This window comes from Colobus angolensis, unplaced genomic scaffold, assembly GCF_000951035.1.
Source record: "Colobus angolensis palliatus isolate OR3802 unplaced genomic scaffold, Cang.pa_1.0 Scaffold5, whole genome shotgun sequence".
Taxonomy (NCBI): domain Eukaryota; kingdom Metazoa; phylum Chordata; class Mammalia; order Primates; family Cercopithecidae; genus Colobus; species Colobus angolensis.
This window is the reverse complement of record NW_012118487.1, coordinates 19,654,761-19,676,736: the sequence shown is the minus strand read 5'-3', so window position 1 is coordinate 19,676,736 and position 21,976 is coordinate 19,654,761. Positions and strand designations below refer to the sequence as shown.

Here is a 21,976-nt window from a genome sequence, read left to right as displayed (position 1 = left end):
TATTAATTATTGCCTCAATTTCAGAGCCTGCTATTCATCTATCCAGGGATTCAACTTCTTCCTGGTTTAGTCTTGGGAGAGTGTAAGTGTCCAGGAAATTATTCATTTCTTCTAGGTTTTCTAGTTTATTTGAGTAGAGGTGTTTATAGTATTCTGTGATGGTAGTTTGTATTTCTGTGGGGTCAGTGGTGATTCCCCTTTATCATTTCTTATTGCGTCTATTTGATTCTTCTCTCTTTTCTTCTTTATTAGTCTTGCTAGCGGTCTATCAATTTTGTTGATCTTTTCAAAAAACCAACTCCTGGATTCATTGATTTTTTTTGGAGGGTTTTTTGTGTCTCTATCTCCTTCAGTTCTGCTCTGATCTTAGTTATTTCTTGCCTTCTGCTAGCTTTTGAATGTGTTTGCTCTTGCTTCTCTAGTTCTTTTCATTGAACTTCATGGTTTCTTATAACACTCTTTGTATTACCAGCTGCATTTATCAACTCTTTGTGAATACGGACTGAATCTCCCATGTGGAGCTCTGCCATTGTACAGTGAGTCCTCACCTAATGTCTTGGATAGGTTCTTGGTATCTGCACCTTTAAGGAAAACAATGTATAACAAAATCAATTTTACCCATAGGCTAATTGATACATGCAAGAGTTACCTTCCTACATCTCTCATCACAAAAACATCACTGAAGTTCTGAATAGACCAAAGACTTCCAATATTAAAATTGAAATAAATGTGAGCTATACATACGTTGAAGAAAGATTAGTAAAAACAAGATAAGTGTTTACCAACTTATTCCATTTCAGGGTTACGGGCAGCCCCAGAGCCTATCCCAGCAGCTCAGGCACAAGGCGGCAACTGACCTTGGCCAGGATGCCTGTCCACCACAGGGTGTACTCAGACAATACTCATTCACTCACTCACTCACTCACTCACTCACTCACTGGCAGTGGGACCATGGGGACAAGCGGATGAACCTAATGTGCACATCAGTGGAATGTGGGAGAATATAGGAGCACTTGGAGAAAATCCACACAGACATAAAGAAAACATGCAAACTCCATACAGTGTCACTGCCGGGGATTCTTTTTTTTTTTTTCTCATCAATTTATAACCAAACAATGTGGATCAAAATGACGTTACTAGAGGATCAGCTGTGTGAAAGAATTGAGGAGTTGTAAAACTCTAAAGAAACAAGGGGGAGAAAAATGGGCTCTTGGCCTAATTAGCATGGGATAGCAAACAACTGAGCTTTCAAAAGATTAGATATACACATAAGCATTTCCTCTTTCAGCTGAAATGAGTATAGTGAATATTGTGTGATGGTCAGTGTCCCATCAGTCCCAGCCATGTCCCAGCCATGTATTTTCTATTTCAGGGAGGAAGCTATTGTCACTCTGCAGGTTCTCACTCACTTTGATTTATGCTGTGCTCTCAGCTCCTGAAAAGTTCTTTAGAACAACCTGAGAAGTGACTGTAATCTGATTGCTGTCTCGGAGCAGTAGGGATTCTATGATGGCACTAGTAGTGTTCTGTCTTTTGTAATGAGTTCCAGTAACGAATGGGGAGAATCTGGCTGGTATTTTGTGCAAAAAGGGTGTACTCTCCTTAGAAAATATACTCTGTACTCTAGAGGATTTGCCCTTCAGAGCCATTTCATGATGGGGAAGCAGACTTTTAGAGATTTGCTTTTAAAAAATATATGTGTATATATATTTTTTTAACCAAGAAGAAAACAATTCTGCAAACATTGCTGAAATGAGTAAAGACACCTTCATGGTACATCCTATTTTTTACTTGGAGAAAGAAATAATATCAAGAAGCAAAAATTATTAATCATGTTTTTCGGCATTTTTGTATTAATTTATAACTAAGTCTAAAGTGTCTGGCTAACAGAACAATATTTGTGCAAATAATCAAAGATGATAAAAACTAGCTGAAAATATTTCATATCTATGCTTGTTTTTATATTTACTCATTACATGATTTTTATTTAGTGTCTCTTGATACATACTTTTCTTCCACAATGTGTAAGATTCTATCTCGTAAGTCTTGTTCTCTTCTCTTCTTAGTTCTAAGTATTTACTACTATTTCGATTTGTGATAAGGAAATAAGACTGGAAATAATATGACACAGTGAAAAAGGAACTAATACTGTCAGCCCATAAAACTATCTCAGGAAATGAGGTGGAACCTCATAGAGATAACCTCGTTAAGAGGAGTCAGAAAAATGTACATTACACATCCACATAATTGGAAATAGGCCATGATAGCAAACTAGGAATTACCAAAATGATTGCAGATGTCCTTGACTCATAAGGCTGATTTTCATTTAGCACACCTTCTCATATACAGGTGGAGCGAAGCAAGCAATTGTCACAGAATCACAGAATTGTTGATTTTCAATTGAGTTCTGAGTTCTTCCAAAGCAACCACCATACAATGGGACCGTGTTTATGCTACATGATTTATAGGTACCTGGATTTAATAGCTTAGACTGAGCTTTGCAGTTCAGCTGTATATGTTTCAAAATGTTTAGAACCATATTAATATGTATCTCTTTGGTTAATATATGAGATATTTTGAAATATTGTTATACATGGCAAACAATTGGTTAGTTACGAGCCCAGCCAAAGTGCTAGGCCTTGAACTTTGAGAAACAGAAAGTACTGCACAAAGCATGATTTCTAATTATGGGGCGCATGAAATTTGGTTGTGTCCCCCAAACAAATTATTTCCGTGATAAGATAGCACTGGAAAATAAGTATATACACACCAGATGAACTAGTACAAGAAATTAGGAGAGGATTTTAAGTTTTTTGGCTCAGCACCAGATAAATTCGGATTCAGGCCTCTTCTTTGCCACTCAGTAGCTGTATTGCCACAGTAAGTTCCTTACCTTTGCTGTGTCTCACTTTTTTCATTTACAAAATGTGGAATAATATAGCTGTAATAGCATAGGGTAGCTTTAAGGATGAAATACAATACCAAGAAATAGCAGCTTTGCAATACTTAACGCTCTGTAAACGGCAGCTATTATAGCAACTCATGAAAGATTATTTATAAGTTTAGTGACCAGAAAACACTTAATGGAGACGAGGTTTTACTGGAACATTGAAATATATTATGAACTCCATAAATGTGAAACTCATTGGAAAAAAGTCAAAATAGGAAGCCTCGAACCTAGAAATATTACCAGATGTGAAAACTTGTTAAATAATTTTTATTTAAAGCTGGTTTCCTAGAAATATAAAATTTCCAAGCAATGTCTTTCCACCTGTTGCAATCTAATCGAGCGTAAAATTTTCACCTCAAGTAAAACATCACTCATAAGCACATGTTGGGGGAAAAATACTTGTTGGCAAAATTCATTTAAGAAAATATTAACACTTCAGGAACAAAAAAGCCTGGGTAAATAACTGGTTATAAGACTTTATTAATATATTTCTAGAAATTTATTGGAATATTGTTGGACAATTGTGGTCATTTTGGTAATGGTACAGAATGTACACATAATAAATTTTGATGACATCATAATATTAATAAATTACCTAAAATATTAACAGGGAGAAGAGGGAAGTTAGGAAGCAATGTGAAAGTATCAATATCCTCATCTTTTACATAATGTTTGTATTTGAATCCATCTAAAATTGAAAAATTGTTTATAAAATATAATGACTTAATGTTTTTATCTCTTAACCTGAAAGTGACACTTTAAAATGTCAGTACTAATAGTGCTTATGGTGGATTTGTTAAAAATCAGCACATTTTTTCAATATCACTTCATTAGATTTTTTTCATTTAATCTAAGTGGTATTTATCCCAAATTGCATTTAGTAAAAGGTATTTCTTGCTTTATATCCAGATCTAGGACACAGCTACTTTGGCCCATAAGGAAAAAATCATTTAGCTGTCTGCCTAAGTTTTTGGCACTTCATTCAGTGTATTTCTGTTTCTTTAATATAAAAGTTTTTAAAAAGCAATTTTATCTTTTAAAAATATTTATCCTCCTAATCATGTTTTCATTTGATGTTTATATTTTTTAATTCTGAGTAGTGAGACTGAGGGTTTTTAAAAATTATTTGTAGTTTTCCTCATTGTTTATATTCTTTGAGTAAACACATGTCTTTTACACACATCAAAAAAAACACACACATTCTAACAAGACATTAACTCTTTTCTATTTTTCACTTGAAGATTAGTCATTTTTCTTCAAATTCCATGGAATTTGTTAGACTTTTATGATACAATGTATCATCTTCCTTGAATCCATTGTGTATATGCATTTAATTTATAATAGTAAAACTACATTACACATGTTAGCCATTTAACCTTCTTCAAAAAGTAACATGACATTTAGTTATTTCAATCTAGGAAAGTTAAATTCTATAAAATTACAGTAAGTGTGGGCTACAATTTTAATCAAGATGCACATAACTTTTAACGTGAATAGTTTAATTCTTTTTTAATAATATCAGTTAATCTCAAAAATTTGATTAAAAACATTATCAAATAATTAAATGCTTAGAGCTAAAAATTGAGAGCAGTCGGTGCTTAATCGACAAAGATCCAAGTTTCATTGTTTTAGAATATTAAAAATCGTATTTTCATATTATAGTATACACTAAAAATATTTATTTCCCATATACCCTCAATTTTTTTTTCATTGAACATGTTCTTTTCACAGGGAAACGTTCCCTTTAGCTTTTCAGCTCTTTTGTTTGTTTTGCTTTGTTTTTGTTTTTCTGAGATGAAGTCTTGCTCTGTCTCCCAGACTGGAGTGCAGTGGTACAATCTCCGCTCACTGCAGCCTCCACCTCCCAGGTTCAAGAAATTCTCTGCCTCAGCCTCCCGAGTAGCTGGGATTACAGGCACCTGCCACCACGCCGGGCTACTTTTGGTATTTTTCATAGAGATGGGGTTTCACCGTCTTGGCCGGGCATGTCTCGAACTCCTGACCTTGTGATCCACCCACCTTGCCTCCCAAAGTGCTGGGATTACTGGCGTAAGCCACCGTGCCGGGCCAGTTTTTCAGCTTTTTAATCTTCCATTTTGATCTTCCGTGAATGAGACTCATTCTCTCAAATCCATATCCATTGAAATCTCTTCAGATCTGTGGTGTTTTGATATTGTTTCTAAACCTCCTAATCTCATTAGAAATATGAGGGTAATAAGAGGATGGAGAGGAAGTTTCTGACTGAGATCAGGTGATCAGAAAATAGTTACCTCTGACTGGATTGTCTAGAAAGTAATTTACCTTGAAATTTGCACATATATTTTAAGCCCAATATAATGCTATGTACTATAGAACTAAATTCCACTTGTGTGAATTACAACTACTGAGGCAATACCTAGAACTGAAGTCAATATATCATATTGTATTAGGCCATTCTTACATTGCTTTAAAGAAATACCTGAGACTGAGTAATTTATAAGGAAAAGAGGTTGTGAGGACAGCCTCAAGCCATGAGGCATCTGCCCCTGTGACCCCAACGCCTCCCATTAGGCCCCACCTCCAACACTGGAGACACATTTCAACAGGAGATTTGGAGGGGACACATATTCAAATCATGTCACATTCTTAGCTTCATTTCAACTTAATTTTGTGAAGGAATTTGTGTAATCAAAATTCTTCCAGTCTATTGAAAACTTTGAAAAGGCGAAATCAGAAATTATTTCAAATCAAATACAGTACTATTAATAAAATTACACTGCACAAAATCTATCATCTTGAGAGCTTACGGTCTAGAAGAACAGGAAACCATGTAGGTTTTTGTGGGGTTCTACATATAAGATTGCCTCAAATACCGTGAGTATGCAATATGGAATCCAAGGCCTTACCAGGTTTCTTCGGACTCCTAGCATCTTATGCTGCCTTGATTCTTTCCCTGTGTGAGCTCTATAGCTGTGCATTGTTGAAGAAATCAGAGCTGAGTAGCAGTTAAAATGGTAAAAACAAACAAACAAACAAACAAAACGACTTTATTTAGGAACTATTGCAATAGGGGAAAAGAGACTTCAGTATTAAATAGAACTGAGCTCAATTCCAAATATATCATGGATAAGTGGAGATTTATATTCAAGGGAGGCAGTCTGGAATGAAAAATTACTGAGATTAAGCATCAAAAGTAGAAGGTTGATTCTGGTTTAACATACCTAACAGGAATCTTGCTGAAGGCAGGCCGGAGTGACCAGCCAGCACTTGGGGGATGAGGAATTTGATCAGACATTGAGGTTCATCAGATATCACAGTTGGGACATTTTCTTTAAACTGACTTAGCAAGATTCTCATTACAATTGAGTGATGCCAAGACTGAGAGACCCCCAAGTGTAGATGTCTAGTTGGGAACAGGATTCAAAGGTGCCCAACTAAAGTTTGACTAACTAAAGTTTAAACTGAAGAGAGACTTTGTCAGCATGTTATTTTTTTTCACCCAGACGAACCCAAATAACTCATTCTTTTCCCCAACTTCTATTAAAAAAAAAATCACTTATTACAACCTTTTAACAAATGTTAATGAAAAATTGTTACTAATAAGGAAGGTGAGGTCACAGAGAGGAATTTTGCCTCATTTTCCATTCTTGTTCCTTGTTAGGTATCTTCCCAAATTATTTCTTGGAGATCCAAATTCTTCTTCCTTTACTTGCAAGAACAGTTCTATTTCCAGATTTGCACAGCCACTCATATTCAGGTTTATTCTCAAGAAAACTCAGGAAGCCTTGCTAATAGGACCCGTTATTCTCAGAAAGCCAGTAGAATTAAAAATGGAAATTTTCTGCTGAAGTGCAATTGATGCTCTAGTAGCGTGTGCTACAGTTCCACGCCCAGGATAAAATAGAGGGCACCAGGATGGGAGCGGACAGTCCTATTAGAGGCATCATGAATGGCTCCATGTAAAAGATGACTCTGGAGCCAAAGCTTGAAAGATAACATCTTGTATAGACGTTCGCCGTGATCATAAGGTGAAGTCAAGAGATGGGAGTTGGGGAGGAAATACTCACACAGATGGAACACAGTGAGCAATGACACAGAAGTTCCTTTTAGCTGGAGTGTGTGACTGTGAGTCACGGTGTGGGAGCAGAGGGGCTCAGGAGAAAAAAAGTAAAATATGAAACTATCCAGGGAGTAAAGAATCAGGTCATGAAGAATGTTGTATACTCTGTTAAAATATTTGAAGTGAATCCCATGAGTCATCTATTCTGAGTCACAGGAATATGTTACGGCATACACTGAAAATGTTTAACACCGAAGAACCAAAGTTTGACTTTTTCTATCCTATGTGATTCCTACATTGCTTATATGATACTGTCACTCAGTTGGATGGCAATATACTTTCTTGAGTGGGCACGAATGGGATGTACTTGAAGCTATAGCATACTGGGACACGTTCATAAGCCTAGATGCTCCCAAGGATGTTTCTTTCTTCTGAAAACCATGTATCATGTAGGCCAGAGTACAAAACAAATATTGAGAAGCATTGTTTTGGGCATTAAAGACTTTAAGCCTGGAAGGGCAAATAATATTTGATCTTTTAGGAGGATCATTTTGGCAGCTTATCAGATACAACTGAAAGAAAAATTGGCAAAGGTCTGTATTAAGTAGTAATAACAGAAATTAATAACAGAAATTAAAAGAAGGCAAATTACATGAAAAGTATTGTAAGGCTAGGAATGAGGGAATGAGACTGAAGGGCTCATTAGCTGTGGAAGGGTAAGGAAGAGAAACAGTGTGTTCAGTAATCCACTCTTTAGTGTTAGCTGTGTTTAAAGCCATTGAAACCACTTTGGAAGAACTCCTGGGAGACATGAGGCAGAGGGTGATAAATGGCTGAAGACCTTTAGGAGAGTTTAGAGCATTTAGTTCTGTCCAAAGTAAAATCCCAAGAAGCAATGCTCCAAAGCTAAGTCGATGCCATGTTCAGGGTAAATGCCTCATGAAAGGAAATCCTAAGATTCCTATACAATTTCCTCTTAGGACTCTTAAAGTCTTTAATTAACTAGAGATCTAGTATCAACTGCACTAAAACTAAGCTACTTCAAACACACTGAATTATCCATTGAAACTCACACTCTAGCACGTGTCTTGTTAGTCAAACTGTCACCTTGCCTAGCTGACATTTCAAACTCAAAAAGTCTTGAGGCACTCAGATTGTCAAGGTGCATGTGACTCAAAAGCCACATGAGAAAAAGTATTCAAATGTGGGAAGCCTAGGGATGTTGGATCTGGAGGGATGTGGTTTTATGAATCCTGGCCACCTAATTGGCTATAAGTGAAATATGATCCATATGTTGATGTACCTATTGATATGAGATAGTAAAAATATTTTTATCAACTTCACGTGCAAAACAAATTTTTTTTTCCAGCCTGTACTGAGTCTCAGGAAGTAATAAATTTGAAATTTTTCTGTCATTTAATATAGTCACAGAGGTGGAAAGATGGTTTCTAGAACCAAATTTTAAACATACAAATTACTCACACTCTTCTGTATAGTAAGTGTATGTGGCTGTTTATTCTGTCTTCTAAAAGGAGCACATTCTTTATTCCTTTTTCAAAACCCAAATTCATATGTAACTAGAAGCAAATATTATATTTTGATTATCTTGTGGTAAAACTTAAATAGAGATGACAGGTATTACAATTTATTTTGCCTTAGACAAGTTATATATACTATTTCTAAATCTGGCCATTTTCAAAGAAATGAAAAAATCTTAATATATATGGATACACATCATTTTTCACTGTCACATTGAAAAATGTACATTTTTTCAAAATTTCCAATTTACTCTAAGGCCAGAATAAAATTAAAAAAAAAAATCATGCATATAAAAAGGGCATTGTTCGAAAGGTGTAAATTCTGGAAAACTCCTAAAACAGTCTCTGACTGTTCAAGGTAACCTTTCGTGGTAAAAATGCCATTATTAGGTTAAGTTAAAAATGTGTCTCAAAAAAAATTAGTAGGTTAAATTACATTTAGTTGACCAAGAAATCTGTGTTTATTGAAAGCAAGCTATTTGCCTCAGTTCAGGTTTACATGATAGCTCAACTGGGATTCAAAATTAGCCACTCTTGCAACTTGTATTGCTTCTTTTTGTTTCATTCTTTGCATTGTTATAAAGTGTTACCACTGGAACTCAAATCAAATTGTATCACTCTTTTACTTAGTAACCTTGTGGCTGCCACCTCCAACTCTCTTTTGCAACTTATACACAATCAGCTGTGGAAAGGCTGCAGTACAACTTCCCAGATCACTTATTCATTCGTACATGTGGTTGGGGGAAATTTACACCCTCTCATCTAGGACCAGCTCTTTCCCCCACATCTTCTTCTCCAGGGTAATTATTATGAGTCTGTCTGATATATTTATTTCTGTTTTGTTTTCCTGATGCAAAACATTAAACACGATAAGTATAATGATTGAAAGAATCTGCATAATTCACAGAATAAGAATTCCACTAATTTGTACTTCTAAGAATGAAAATATAGACATATCACAATCATCATGTTTTTTGTCTACTTCAAATAGACAACTTCATATTTATTAATATCAGTGAGGTAGAATCCAAACTGAAATCAATTTTTAGTTTTGAGTTCTTAGTTCTTCAAATTCCTTTTACAAATATTTTGGTATCAGTATATGTATATTCATTTAGCTCGAAATTATGGTCTAGTCCTGTTCTCATTAGTTAATTAACTTAATTAATAGGAATGTCTGAGTTTGTCTCAGGGCCTAGAAGACTCATTTGCTGTGGGAAGGCATAAATTCCCCAATGTGTCTGGGCATGCTGACAACAAGCAGGGAGAGCTGCCCTTCTTAATAAATTTTGATTGACAGCTGTATTGTGCTGAGTGTGATTATATGGTGGCTAGTCCTGGCGGGTTCAGTCTAAAATAATGCACCATGTGGATCACAAGCCTGCTTAAAATGTTCTACCATTTTATGATTGTCAAGAGAGAGAATTTAAATAGAATGTCTGTCAAGTTTTTATGTTTACAAGTTTTTATGTTTACCTCTGCAGTCATGAGCTTTGGCTAGATAATCTCTGCCTTATCTATATCACCTGGATTTCTATGAAGCTCATAATCCAAATTCAATTATTTTTATTTTTTTCTAATATAATTTTAAGGTCCCTTATATAGAAAAAAGCTGTGGTAGCAAGTACCATTTCTAATTCATATGAATGAAATGATATGTACCAATACAGTACTCTTTTTCAGTTTCTATAAAATAAGCTCCATTCCTTAAAAAAAACTTACTGTTAGTCAACATTTTTTTACAATTGGTTTTGGTATCATGGTCTCTTATTTGAATAATAGATGCCAACGGATAGTAGTGGAGACCAACGGATAAAATGAACTCAACCAAATTTTCTCTCAGCAATTGACACACAAGCAAGGCATTTGTTTAACACGCCTTGTGTGTATGTCTTGTAGTAATGTAAACATACAGAATATGCTTTCATTTTCATTTGTCTGGAAAACAATTTTTTTATTATTTTTTTATTTATTTTTGTTTTTTTGCCTCCTGTGTAGCTGGGATTGCAGGCGCCACCACTCCCAGTTAATTTGTTGTATTTGTAGTAGAGACGGGGTTTCATCATGTTGGCCAGGTTGGTCTTGAACTCCTGACCTCAGGTGATCGCCTGCCTCTGCCTCCCAAAGTGCAGGGATTACAGACGTGAGTCACTGCACCCAGCCACAATGTCGAAATATTAACATGAATCATTACAATCACTTTCTCATTGATTTTCCCACCAGGTGCAAGGAACCATCTTCCCAGCTCCCAGTTTCAATCCCATAATGGATGCCCAAATGCTAGGAGGAGCACTCCAAGGATTCTGTAAGTCTGATTATTTCTACCATCTTTTATTGTAATTATTTTTTGCTTCACCTTGTTTTAATACTCTACTGTGGGTATAAAATAGCTAATGTCTTGCAAAACACAGATACAGATTAGACAAAAACTGAGCAAAGAAGTAGAATGAGAAGAAAAATAATATAAAAAAAAGACAGTAATGATGAACAAATTTGCCTTTAGAAATTGCTACTCTAATCTTAAAATGTTTGCCTTAAATCCCTAAGTGCCTCATCACTAACTACTAAATGAAATCTCAGCTAAAACACCTTAATCTAGGATAGAGCATTCTTTTTAACCTTTGCTTTTGTTTTCTAGCTTGCTTCATTTTCTATTTGCTATTTCAGACTTTTCATTTTCTATTTGCTATTTCAGACTTTTTACTATTCCCCTAAATGACTCTGCTTTTCAAATCTCTGTAAATTGGCCCAATCACTTCACCTGGAATGCTATTGTCTTCTCTTGTCTTCAAAAATTCTCTTTCTTCAAGAGTCTGTTCAGCTAAGCCTTCCTCTTTGAATCCTTCTCTGGGCACTGCAAGCTCAACCAGCTATGCCAGCCGCCCCCAGGCGCCTTGCTTCCTACCTCTCACTCCCCTAATCTCATTTGCACTGTGCTTGTGTTTGTCTCACCTGCTGACTGGACTGTGAACTCCCAGAGCTTGGAGTATGACATAGAGGTGATTAGTAATGAATGAGACTAGAGTTTAGAAAAAAGAATATAGAGAGAGAAGAAGGGAGGAAAATTTTGGGATTCTTTTACAAATACATACATATATATATATAATTTTTAAGATATCATATGGAGGTGTTAAACTTTCATATAGTTTCCTAGAATAAAACCTGTTTTAAGAAGACTCCTGATGAGCACAAAGATAAACATAGACAACATAAAAGAAATCTTTGCATAAGACATGCAAAACCTTTCCTAAGAAAGCAAGCTCTTAACTTTAAAGACAAGGTCGCTTTTACAGGAGCTTGACTGTGTGTGTGTATGCACGAATGCACATCTGTGTGTTTTATCCACTAGCAGCATCCCACAGGAAAACAATAGAGGACTTAAAATATGCTTGCCAAAGCTGACTTTAGGAGTTTGCAATGCTTTCATGCCTTTTAAAATATCAATCATCACTAGAAAAATAAAAAGACAAGTTAACACAAAGTTATGAATTACCTTTTTATTGAGGAGTGCAATTTTTGCTTTAAAACTATGGATCACACAATCTGTTCACCAAAAAGTTGGTTTTTTTTTTTTTTTTTGCTCCAGTTTCAATGTTCCTGTCATTGCAATTTTAGGGTCAGAATAACGATTCATTTTGACCATCATAATTTGTTGCTTGTCAGTGTGTTAGGCTGAAGTACATTAAGAGGTTTAGGCTTTTATTGCACGGCGTCCACTGTAGCATGCCAGAGCATGAACACAGCTCAAATTGCTTTAAAGGTCTATCCATCCCCATGACTCTGGCGAAGTGTTATTGAAAAAGACAATTACTAATGTTTTTCTAAGTTACTGTGTTTTATTTAGAAAAATCTGAAAGCAAAAACATATTCTGAAACAAATGAAAATGAGTATCTTTGATATAAATTGCTTCAAGTTGTATAAAAATTTACTCATCATCTACAAAAGGAAGCACTTCTTAGTTAACATTCCCTAATAATGCAGTCTACTTTCCAATTTCTCATCATTTGAAGATACTTTCCAGCTCATGAATTCTTATGACTATTATTATTTTGTGTCTATTAACATGTGTAATTGCTAGGTCAGCCCTGTGAGATCCTGGACAACCGAATCATTTTTAACCTACATTCCTAAATCTTGACGAAGGAGAACACAAGTCAAAATTAATCTTTTTTGAAACTCTCAGTGCTATTCAGAGCAGACATTCTCAGCTTGTTCCTGATCTTTCTGATCATTAAGTACGATGTTAGCTATAGGAGTTTTGAAAATGTTCATTATGAAGTTAAGGAAGTTCCCCTCCATTCTTAGTTTTCTAACACTTCTTATCTTGAGTAGGTATTGGATTTTGTCAAGTGAGTTTTCTTCATCCATTGATATAATCACATGATTTTTCTCCTTTTTCCTGTTGATGCAATGGTTGACATTAACTGATTTTTAAACGGTGAACCTGCCTTGCATATCTGGAATAAATCCACTTAATCATGAATTATAATGCTTTGTATGCATTCTTGTATTTGATTTTCAAACGTTTTGAGGATTTTTGCATCTATCTATGCTCATGAGAAATGTTGGTCAGTAATTTTCTTTTCTTGTTGTGCCTTTCTCTGATTTTGGTATTAGGATAATGCTGGCCTAGTAGAATGAGTTATGAAGCATTCTCTATGCGTCTGATTTCTGAAAGAGATTGTAGAAAATTGATATTTCTTTCTTAAAAGTTGGGTAGAATTCATAAGTGAAGCCATATGGACCTAGTGCTTTCTATTTTGTGGGTTATAAATTACTGACTTAAGTTTTTGATCGATACGGGCCCATTCAGATTGTCTGTGAGTTTGGATAGCTTGTGTCTTTGAAGAAATTGATCCATTTCATCTAGACCATCAAATTTGTGGCCTTAGAGTTGTTAATAATATTTTATTATGATTTTAATGTCCATTGAGATTGGTAGTAACGGCTCGTGTTTCACTTCTGATATTAGTAAGGTTTTTTTCCTCTCTGTCTCTCTCTCTCTCTCTCCTTTCTTGCTTTCTCTCTCTCTTTCCTTATCCTAGCTAAAGGCCTATAAATTTTATTGATGTTTTCCCTAAAAAAAACAGCTTTTGGTGCCATTGATGTTTTCTCTCGATTTTCCAATTTCAAATTCATTGATTATTGCTGTAATCTTTCTTTTCTTCTGTTTACATTAGGTTTAATTTGCTCTTCTTTTCCCAGTTTCCTAAGATGCAAGCTTAGATTCTTGATTTCAGATTTCTTTTTGTTTCTCTAAATGCAATGTTATACATTTTTCTCTAAGCATTGCTTTTGCTGCATCTCATAAATTTTGAGTCATATTTTTACTTTCAATTTGTTTGAAATTTTTAAAAATTCTCTTGTTACTACTTCTTTGTCCCATGTGTATTTAGAAGTGTGCTGTTTAATCTATGTGTATTGGGGATTTTTCCAGCTGTCTTTCTGTTACTGATTTCTAGTTTAATTTCATTGTGGCCTCAGAGCATATTTTGTACGTTTTTTATTATTTTAAATTGTTAAGATGTATTTTGCGGTCCAGAATGTAGTCTACTTTGGTTAATACTCCATGTAACTAGAGAAGAATGTGTATTCTGCTTTTGTGGCAATAAGTGTTCTATAGATGTTAATTAGTAATTAACAAATTACTCTAGAGGTGTTAAATTGCTCAGGAATAACAGTGGATTCTTCTATTTCTCTTTGCAATTCTATTATTTTTTTCCTCATCTCTTTTGGCACTCTGTTGTTTGGTACATACATATTAAAGTTTGTTATATCTTCTTGGAAAACTGACCCTTTTATCATTTTGTAATAACCCTTTTATTCCTGATAATTTTCTTTGCTTTGAAGTATTCTTTGTCTAAAATTAATATAGCTACTCCAACTTTCTTTTGATTGCATTAGCATGTTATATAATTCTTCATTCTTCATTCTTAATCTCTCTGTGTCTTTAGTGTTGATTTCTTGTAGATCACTTAGTGCTATCAAGAAATAGTTTCCCTCACCTCAGTTAAAATGAGTTTTATCCTAAAGACAGGCAGCAACAAATGTTGGCACGAATGCGGAGAAAAGAGTACCCTTGTACATTGTTGCTGGGAATGTACATTAGTACCACCACTATGTGGAACAGTTTAAAGGTTCCTCAAAAAGAATTAAAAAGTGAGTTATACCATGTGATCCAGAAAATCCACTGCTGGGTATGTACCTAAAAGAAAGGAAATCAGTATGTCAAAGACATATCCGCATTCCTGTGTTTGTTCCAGCACTATTTACAATAGCTCAGAGTTGGAAGCAACCTGTGCATCAACAGATAAATGGATAAAGAAAATGTAGTACAAATACTCAACAGAGTACAATTCAACCACAAAAAAGAATGAGATCCTGTCATTTGCAACAACATGGATGAAAGTGGAGATCATATGTTAAGTGAAATAAGCCAGACACAGAAAGATAAACATTACATGTTCTCACTTATTTATGAGATCTAAAATTCAAAACAATTGAACACATGGACATAAAAAGGTAGAAGGATGATTACCAGAGGCTGTGAAGGGTAGTGGAGTGCTGTTGGGGACTTGGGGATGGTTCATGGGTACAAAACATAGTTGGAAAAAATGAACAAAACATACTATTTGATAGCACAACACGGTGACTATAATCAATGATAACTATGTATTTTAAAATATCTAAAACTGTGTAATTGGATTGTTTGCAACTCAATGGATAAATGCTTAAGGGGATGGATAACCCATTTTTCATGATGTGCTTATTTCATATTGCATGCCTGTATCAAAACATCTTGTGTACTCCATAAATATATATACCTATTATGTAACCACAGAAATTAAAAATTAAGAAATAATTTTAAATTTTAGTAATAATTATTTTCTTGCCTAGGAGACCACTTTTACCTATTTGACCATACAGTCAATTCTCATTATTCACAAATGCTATATTTACAAATTTATCTACTCACTAAAATTGTTTTATAATCCCCAAATCAATATTCACAGATATTTCATGGTCATTTGCAGACAAGTGCAGAGCGGTGAAAAATTTTAGTCACTAGAATGCATATTCTCAGTTGAAATCAAACAAGGTGACCTCTGCCGTCTTCTTTCAGCTTTCATGCTGTAAATAAATCCTTTATGCAGTCTATGTAGTGACACAATTTTGCATTTGTATGCTTTGCTTGGTGATTGTGCTGTTTAAAATGGCCCTAAGCATAGTGTTGAAGTACTGCCTAGTGTGTTCCTATGCACAAAAAGAAGTATTCAAGAAAAAAATGTGTGTTACATAAACAAAATTCGAGAATTAGTTATAGTACTGTTGGCCATGAGTTTAATGTTAATGAATTAATAAAACAGTGCATCCATAAAAAAGAATAGAAAATGTATTGATATATGCACGGTGCTGTTTGGAAAATGCTGAAGTAACATCTATTCTACATTATGAAGTATGGAAAAGATGAAAAAATAGCTGAATTTGTGGGTTCGTGAGATGCTAACTGCTAACAAAATTAATAATTTTTAAAAATAAAGTGGTTAGCTTTCTTTTGAAAGTGTCGGGTGGCAGGTTAGAAAAAGTCTGTAGATCACGAGGCTATAGAAGAGCTTTAAAAATATTTCTTAAATGTTTATACAGGAGAAGGATATGTGGAACGGTAGTTTTCAATGCTAACAAGACGCTTGTTTCATAAGGACATTTGCAAACAAACATAATGCAAACGACATTTCAGTTGACAAAAGTATTGTAACCACAGGGTTGCAGAAACCTAACCCTGCATTTTCCCTAGGAACAGTAGTTCAGTATTTACTAATTCAGTGTTCATGACAAATTTGTAGAATATAAATACCACATACAACAAGAGTCAATTGTACAAAATAAAATTTGATAAAATTGTGATGGTTCATTATGCCCAAATTTTCCATTAAAAATCAGAAAAAGATGAATTATTTAAAAATCCCTGACCTAAAGCAGTAGGAGAAGAAAGAGAAAAACATACAATGATTACAAAGAAGAAATCAAAGTTTTGATTATATGAAGAAGAAATTATGTATCTAGAAATTCAAGATTAATAAAAAGTTACTTAATATTATAAGAGTTCAATAACTTTTCAGGATACAAAGTAAACACAAAAATCAATATCACTTCTTCAATTAAGCAATTATGTGTTAGGAAATAAAACAAAAACAACATAACGGGGAATATCAATAGAAGTGCAAATATAAATAACTTTAGCAAGATAAAGCTTCTTGTCATTAGCAAAAAGCTCCGCAAATCTTTACTAAGTCATTAAGAAAAGAAACAATCTTAAATAATAGGTTGGCAGAAATATCATGTAAGTGACAGAAAGACAACACTTACAAAATTTATTCCTAAATTTAGTTATTTTAATTTAAAAATTATAATACAATTATTGAGATTCATATAAAATATCTCCAGAAGAATAAATAAACAAGAATTGCCATGAAAACTTAAAAAGAGAGAAATTCAGAGGGCTAGATTGTGGATAATCTCAACAGAACAAGAACAAAAAACGAGACTATAATAATTTCATAAATGTGATAACAGTAAGAATAAGACATAGAAAGTAATTTTAAAATCTTCTATTTATTATTAAATATATGTCCACTTTAGAATGTCCATCATGCCATTAACAGATTCCTCCACAGCTATTTTTTTTATTTTTATTTTTTATTTTTTGCCTTTTAGTTCAGGGTCTTAACCAGGCTTGAGGCAGACATCACCTTTCTCTATGCCTTTTCAGTGGAGTCGGCCTTTTCTCTCAGTAGCCATTAATTTCTATCTTTGAAGCCAGTTCTAGGCCTTCCTCCCTCCCTGTTACAGCTTTCAGACCATTTGTCTGTGCATAAAATACCCTGAGGCTCCCCCTGCTTTTCAGTGGTACAGTCATCTTTGTGAATTCTTAACACTTGTTCTCATTCACTGGATATTTCAGCACCTTATTCATAGCCTTCCTGTGATCCTAAGCCCATCCAGGATGGACTTAATTTCAAAAAAAGATGATTTGGTTAACATTCTAGCTTTTCAATTCATTTTTCTCCCCATCTCCATTATATATCTCCCCTTGTCAAAGAAAAATTATACCAGATGGAATTAAACAGCAAGGAAGTTTCTGCAGTAGGGATCAAGACCATTGCAAGAAGGGAGAGAGAGTGAACTCAAATCCTATGAAACAAAGGCAAGAGAGTTTTTAAGCAGTATGGTGAGATAGTAGGAAAGAACTGAAGGATGTTGGGCAGGGAGGGCATTGGTCAATGTGATTAGACTATCTGTGATTGCTAATTGGCACTTAACAAAGTCAGGTTCCTGTCCTCACACAGGCACTGGGAAATAGGAAATACAGTTTCTGTCTTCCCAGTGATTACATTTCAAAAGGATGGCTCCCATATTCCTGAGAAAGACAATTGTGGGTTGTCAAACTGCAAGAGGCTGGGAGGAGATTTACATCTCTAAGACGCAGAGAAAGAATTTAAAATTGCATGTTTTCAAAAATAAATGCTCTAATAAAAGGGAGGTTAGGAGTCTGTAGTTGGAAGAAACCTGTCTAAATTTTAGTCAAGCTGAGGGAAAGGTAAATGTCATATTGCTGACTCTACTATGACTACAATTACACCTAAATTTATCCAAACTAGTTGTGCACTAAACCGGTCTATTAGCTTGGTGTGTTGGTACATGAAGAAGTGAAGGATACACAGACCAGAAACAGTCTATATTAGGAGGAGATAGACAGGGTGGCCGATATTCCATGAAAAGCATTACAGGTTCACTCCATCCCTCAGAGGCACACAGATGCCTTGTACTTTCATGATTTCCTTCTCTATTACTCCTCTCTCCTTAATATGTGTTCATTATAAGCCATATGTCTCTATTCAACCAGAAAGATGCAATATTAGTCAATTGTCAGACTACTGTAGAGAACTACCTGAGACTGCGTAAATTATAAAGAAAAGACATTTAATTGGTTCATGGCTTTGCAGACCATACAGGAAGCATGGCTGGGGAGACCTCAGGAAACTTACAATCATGGCAGGAGGCAAAGGGAAAGCAGGCATATCCTACGTGGCCTTCCTACAAGGAGGAAGAGAGGAAAGGGGAGGTGTGACACAAACTTTTAAACAACCAGATCTCATGAGAACTCCCTCACGATCACAAGACCAGCAAGAGGGAAATCTGCCCCCATGATCCATTCATCCCCCCACCAGACCCCTCCTCCAACCCTGGGGATTACAATCCTGCATGAGATTTGCAAAGAGACAGGAATCCAAACCATATCATTCTGCTCCTGTCCCCCCAACAAACCTCATGTTCTTCTCACATTGCAAAATATAATTACCCATTTTCAACAGTCTCCTAAGCCTTAACTCATTTCAGCAATAACTCAAAAGTCCACAGTCCAAAGTCTCATCTGAGACAAGGCAAGTCCTTTCTGCCTATGAGCCTGTAAAATCAAAAACAAGTTAGTTACTTCCCGTGTACAATTGGGGTACAGGTATTGGCTAAATACTCTCTTTCCAAAGGGGAAAAATCAGCCAAAACAGAGGAACTAAAGGCCCTGTGCAAGCCTGAAACTTAGCAGGGCAGTCATTGAATCTTAAAGTTCCAAAATAATATCCTTTGACTCCATGTCTCATATCCAAGCCACACTGATGCAAAAGGTGGACCAAGGCCTTGGGAAGCTCCGCCCCCATGGCTCTGCAGAGCTCAGCTCCCACGGCTACTCTCAAGGGCTGGTGTTGAGTCCCTGTGCTTTTCCAGGTGCATGGTGCAAGATGTCAGTGCATCTACCATCCTAGGGTCTGAAGGATGGCAGCCCTCTCCTCACAGCTCCACTAGGCAGTGCCCCAGAGTGGGGGCTCCAACCCCACATTTTCCCTCGACACTACCTTAGTAGAGGTTCCCCATGAAGGCTCTGCTTCTGCAACAGACTTCTGCTTGGACATCCATGTGTTTCCATACATCCTTTGAAATCTAGGCAAAGGCTCCAAAACCTCAACTCTTGCTGTCCGTGCACTCGCAGACTTAACACCACATGGAAGCCTTGGCAGTTTCCAGCTTGCACCCTCTGGAGCAGCAGCCTGGGATGTATCTCGGGTCCTTTTAACCAAGGCTGGAGCTGGAGCAGCTGGGATGCAGAAAGCAGTGTCCCAAAGTTGTGCAGGGTAGCCAGGTGGGGACATAAATCCAAATACCAGATGTTGCTCCCATTTAAACACTAATCAGCTTAAAGGTCAAGGAAGCCATTTTTGGTGGAATAAGAGCTGATTGAAGGGACACTATATTTTCTTCACTCCCTTGTGCTTTTGACTGGAGTTTTATTTTCCTTTCAAAATGTTTTTATAGATTTACGGTGTACGAGTGCAGATTTGTTGCATGCATATATTATACACTGGTGGAGTCTGTGCTTTTAGTGTACCCATCACCTCAATACTGAACAACATATCCAATTGGTAATTTTTTAACCCTTGCCCCTCTTCCACCCTCTCACTGTTTGGAGTCTCTAATATCTATTATCCTACTCAATATGTCCATGTGTAGCCTTTGTTTAGCTCCCACCCATCAGTGAGAACATATGGTAATTGACAGTTTCTGAGTTATTTCACTTAGGATAATGGCCTCTGATTCCATCTATGTTGCTGCAAAAGACAAGATTTCATTCTTTTTTATAGCTGAGTAGTATTCCATGGTATGTATATGCCACATTTTCTTTATCCAATCATCTGTTGATAGACGCTTAGGTTGGTTACATATCTTGGCTATTATAAATGCTAATGCAATAAACATATAAATGCAAGTATCTTTGTATATAATGATTACTTTCCCTTTGAGTATGTACACATAGTAGTGAAATTTCTGAGTCAAATGGTAGTTCTATTTTTAGTTCTTTGAGAAATCTCCATACTGTTTCCCATAAAGATCATACTAATTTACATTTCCACCAACAGTCTTTCAGCATGCCTTTTTTGCACATCCTCTCCAACATCTATTGTTTTGCCTTATTTTATTTTATTTATTTATTATTATTTATTTATTTATTTATTTATTTTGAGACAGAGGCTCGCTCTGTTGCCCAGGCTGGAGTGCAGGGGCGTAATCTCAGCACACTGCAACCTCCACCTCCCAGGTTCAAGCAATTCTCTTGCCTCAGCCTCCTGAGTAGCTGGGACTAAAGGCGTCTGCCACCATGCCTGGCTAATTTTTTGTATTTTTAGTAGAGACGGGGTTTCACTATGTTAGCCAGGATGGTCTCAATCTCCTGACCTCATGATCCACCCTCCTCAGCCTCCCAAAGTGCTGGGATTACAGGCATGAGCCATCGTGCCCGGACATTAACTTTTTAATAATAGTCATTCTGACTGACGTAAGATGGTATCTCATTGTGGTTTTAACTTTCATTTATCTGCTGATTCATGATGTTGAGCACTTTTCATATGTTTGCTGGCTTCTTGTATGTCTTCTTTTGGAAAAAAAAAAGTCTGTTCATATCCTTTGCCCACTTTAGAGTTATTTGTTTTCTCTTGTTCTTATAGCAGTACCATGCTTGTTTTGATTACCATAGCCTTGTAGTATAGTGTGAAATCAGGTAATGTGATGACTTTGGCTTTGTTCTTTTTGTGTAAGATTGTGTTGGCTATTAAGGCTCTTTTTATTTTTTTGAGATGGAGTCTCGCTCTGTTGCCCAGGCTGGAGTGTAGTGGCGTGATCTCGGCTCACTGCAAGCTCCGCTTCCTGGGTTCATGCCATTCTCCTGCCTCAGCCTCCTGAGTAGCTGGGACTACAGGAGCCCTTCATCACGCCCGGCTAATGTTTTGTATTTTTAGTAGAGATGGGGTTTCACCGTGTCAGCCAGGATGGTCTTGATCTCCTGACCTCGTGATCTGCCTGTCTCGGCCTCCCAAAGTGCTGGGATTACAGGCTTGAGTGCTGGGATTACAGGCTTGAGCCACCGCATCTGGCCTCAGGCTCTTTTTTGACTCCGCATGAACTTTAGGATTGTTTGTCATAATTCTATGAAAAATAGCACTGATAATGATTGTGCTATGAAAAATAGCGCTATGAAAAATGGCACTGATAGTGATTGCATTGTACCTGTAAATTGCTTTGGACAGTATAATAATTTTAGTGATATTTATTCTTCCAATTCATGAGCAGGAAATAATTTTCCATTTGTTTGTGCTATCTATGATTTCTTTCAACAGTGTTTTGTAGTTACCCTTATAGAGACCTTTCACTTCCTTGGTTAAATGTATTCCTAGATATTTTATTTATTTTTGGTAGATATTATAAATGGAATTGAGTTCTTGATTTGGTTCTCAGCTTGATCGTTGTTGGTGTGTAGAAATGCTGCTGATTTTCATATGTTGATTTTGTATCCTGAAACTTTACTGAAGTCATTTATCAAATCTAGGAGTCTTTTGGAGGAG

At 35.9% G+C, this 21,976-nt stretch overlaps 1 protein-coding gene across 1 annotated transcript in view; it reads left to right on the top strand.

The window, feature by feature from the left end:
- The window catches only part of ANXA10 (annexin A10), a 102,962-nt gene that overhangs the window by 30,368 nt on the left and 50,618 nt on the right, over positions 1 to 21,976 (top strand). Inside the window, exon 2 of the mRNA XM_011959646.1 lies at positions 10,751 to 10,832. Within this exon, the coding sequence (XP_011815036.1) occupies positions 10,751 to 10,832 (82 nt within the window). The remainder of the gene's footprint in view (positions 1 to 10,750; positions 10,833 to 21,976) is intronic.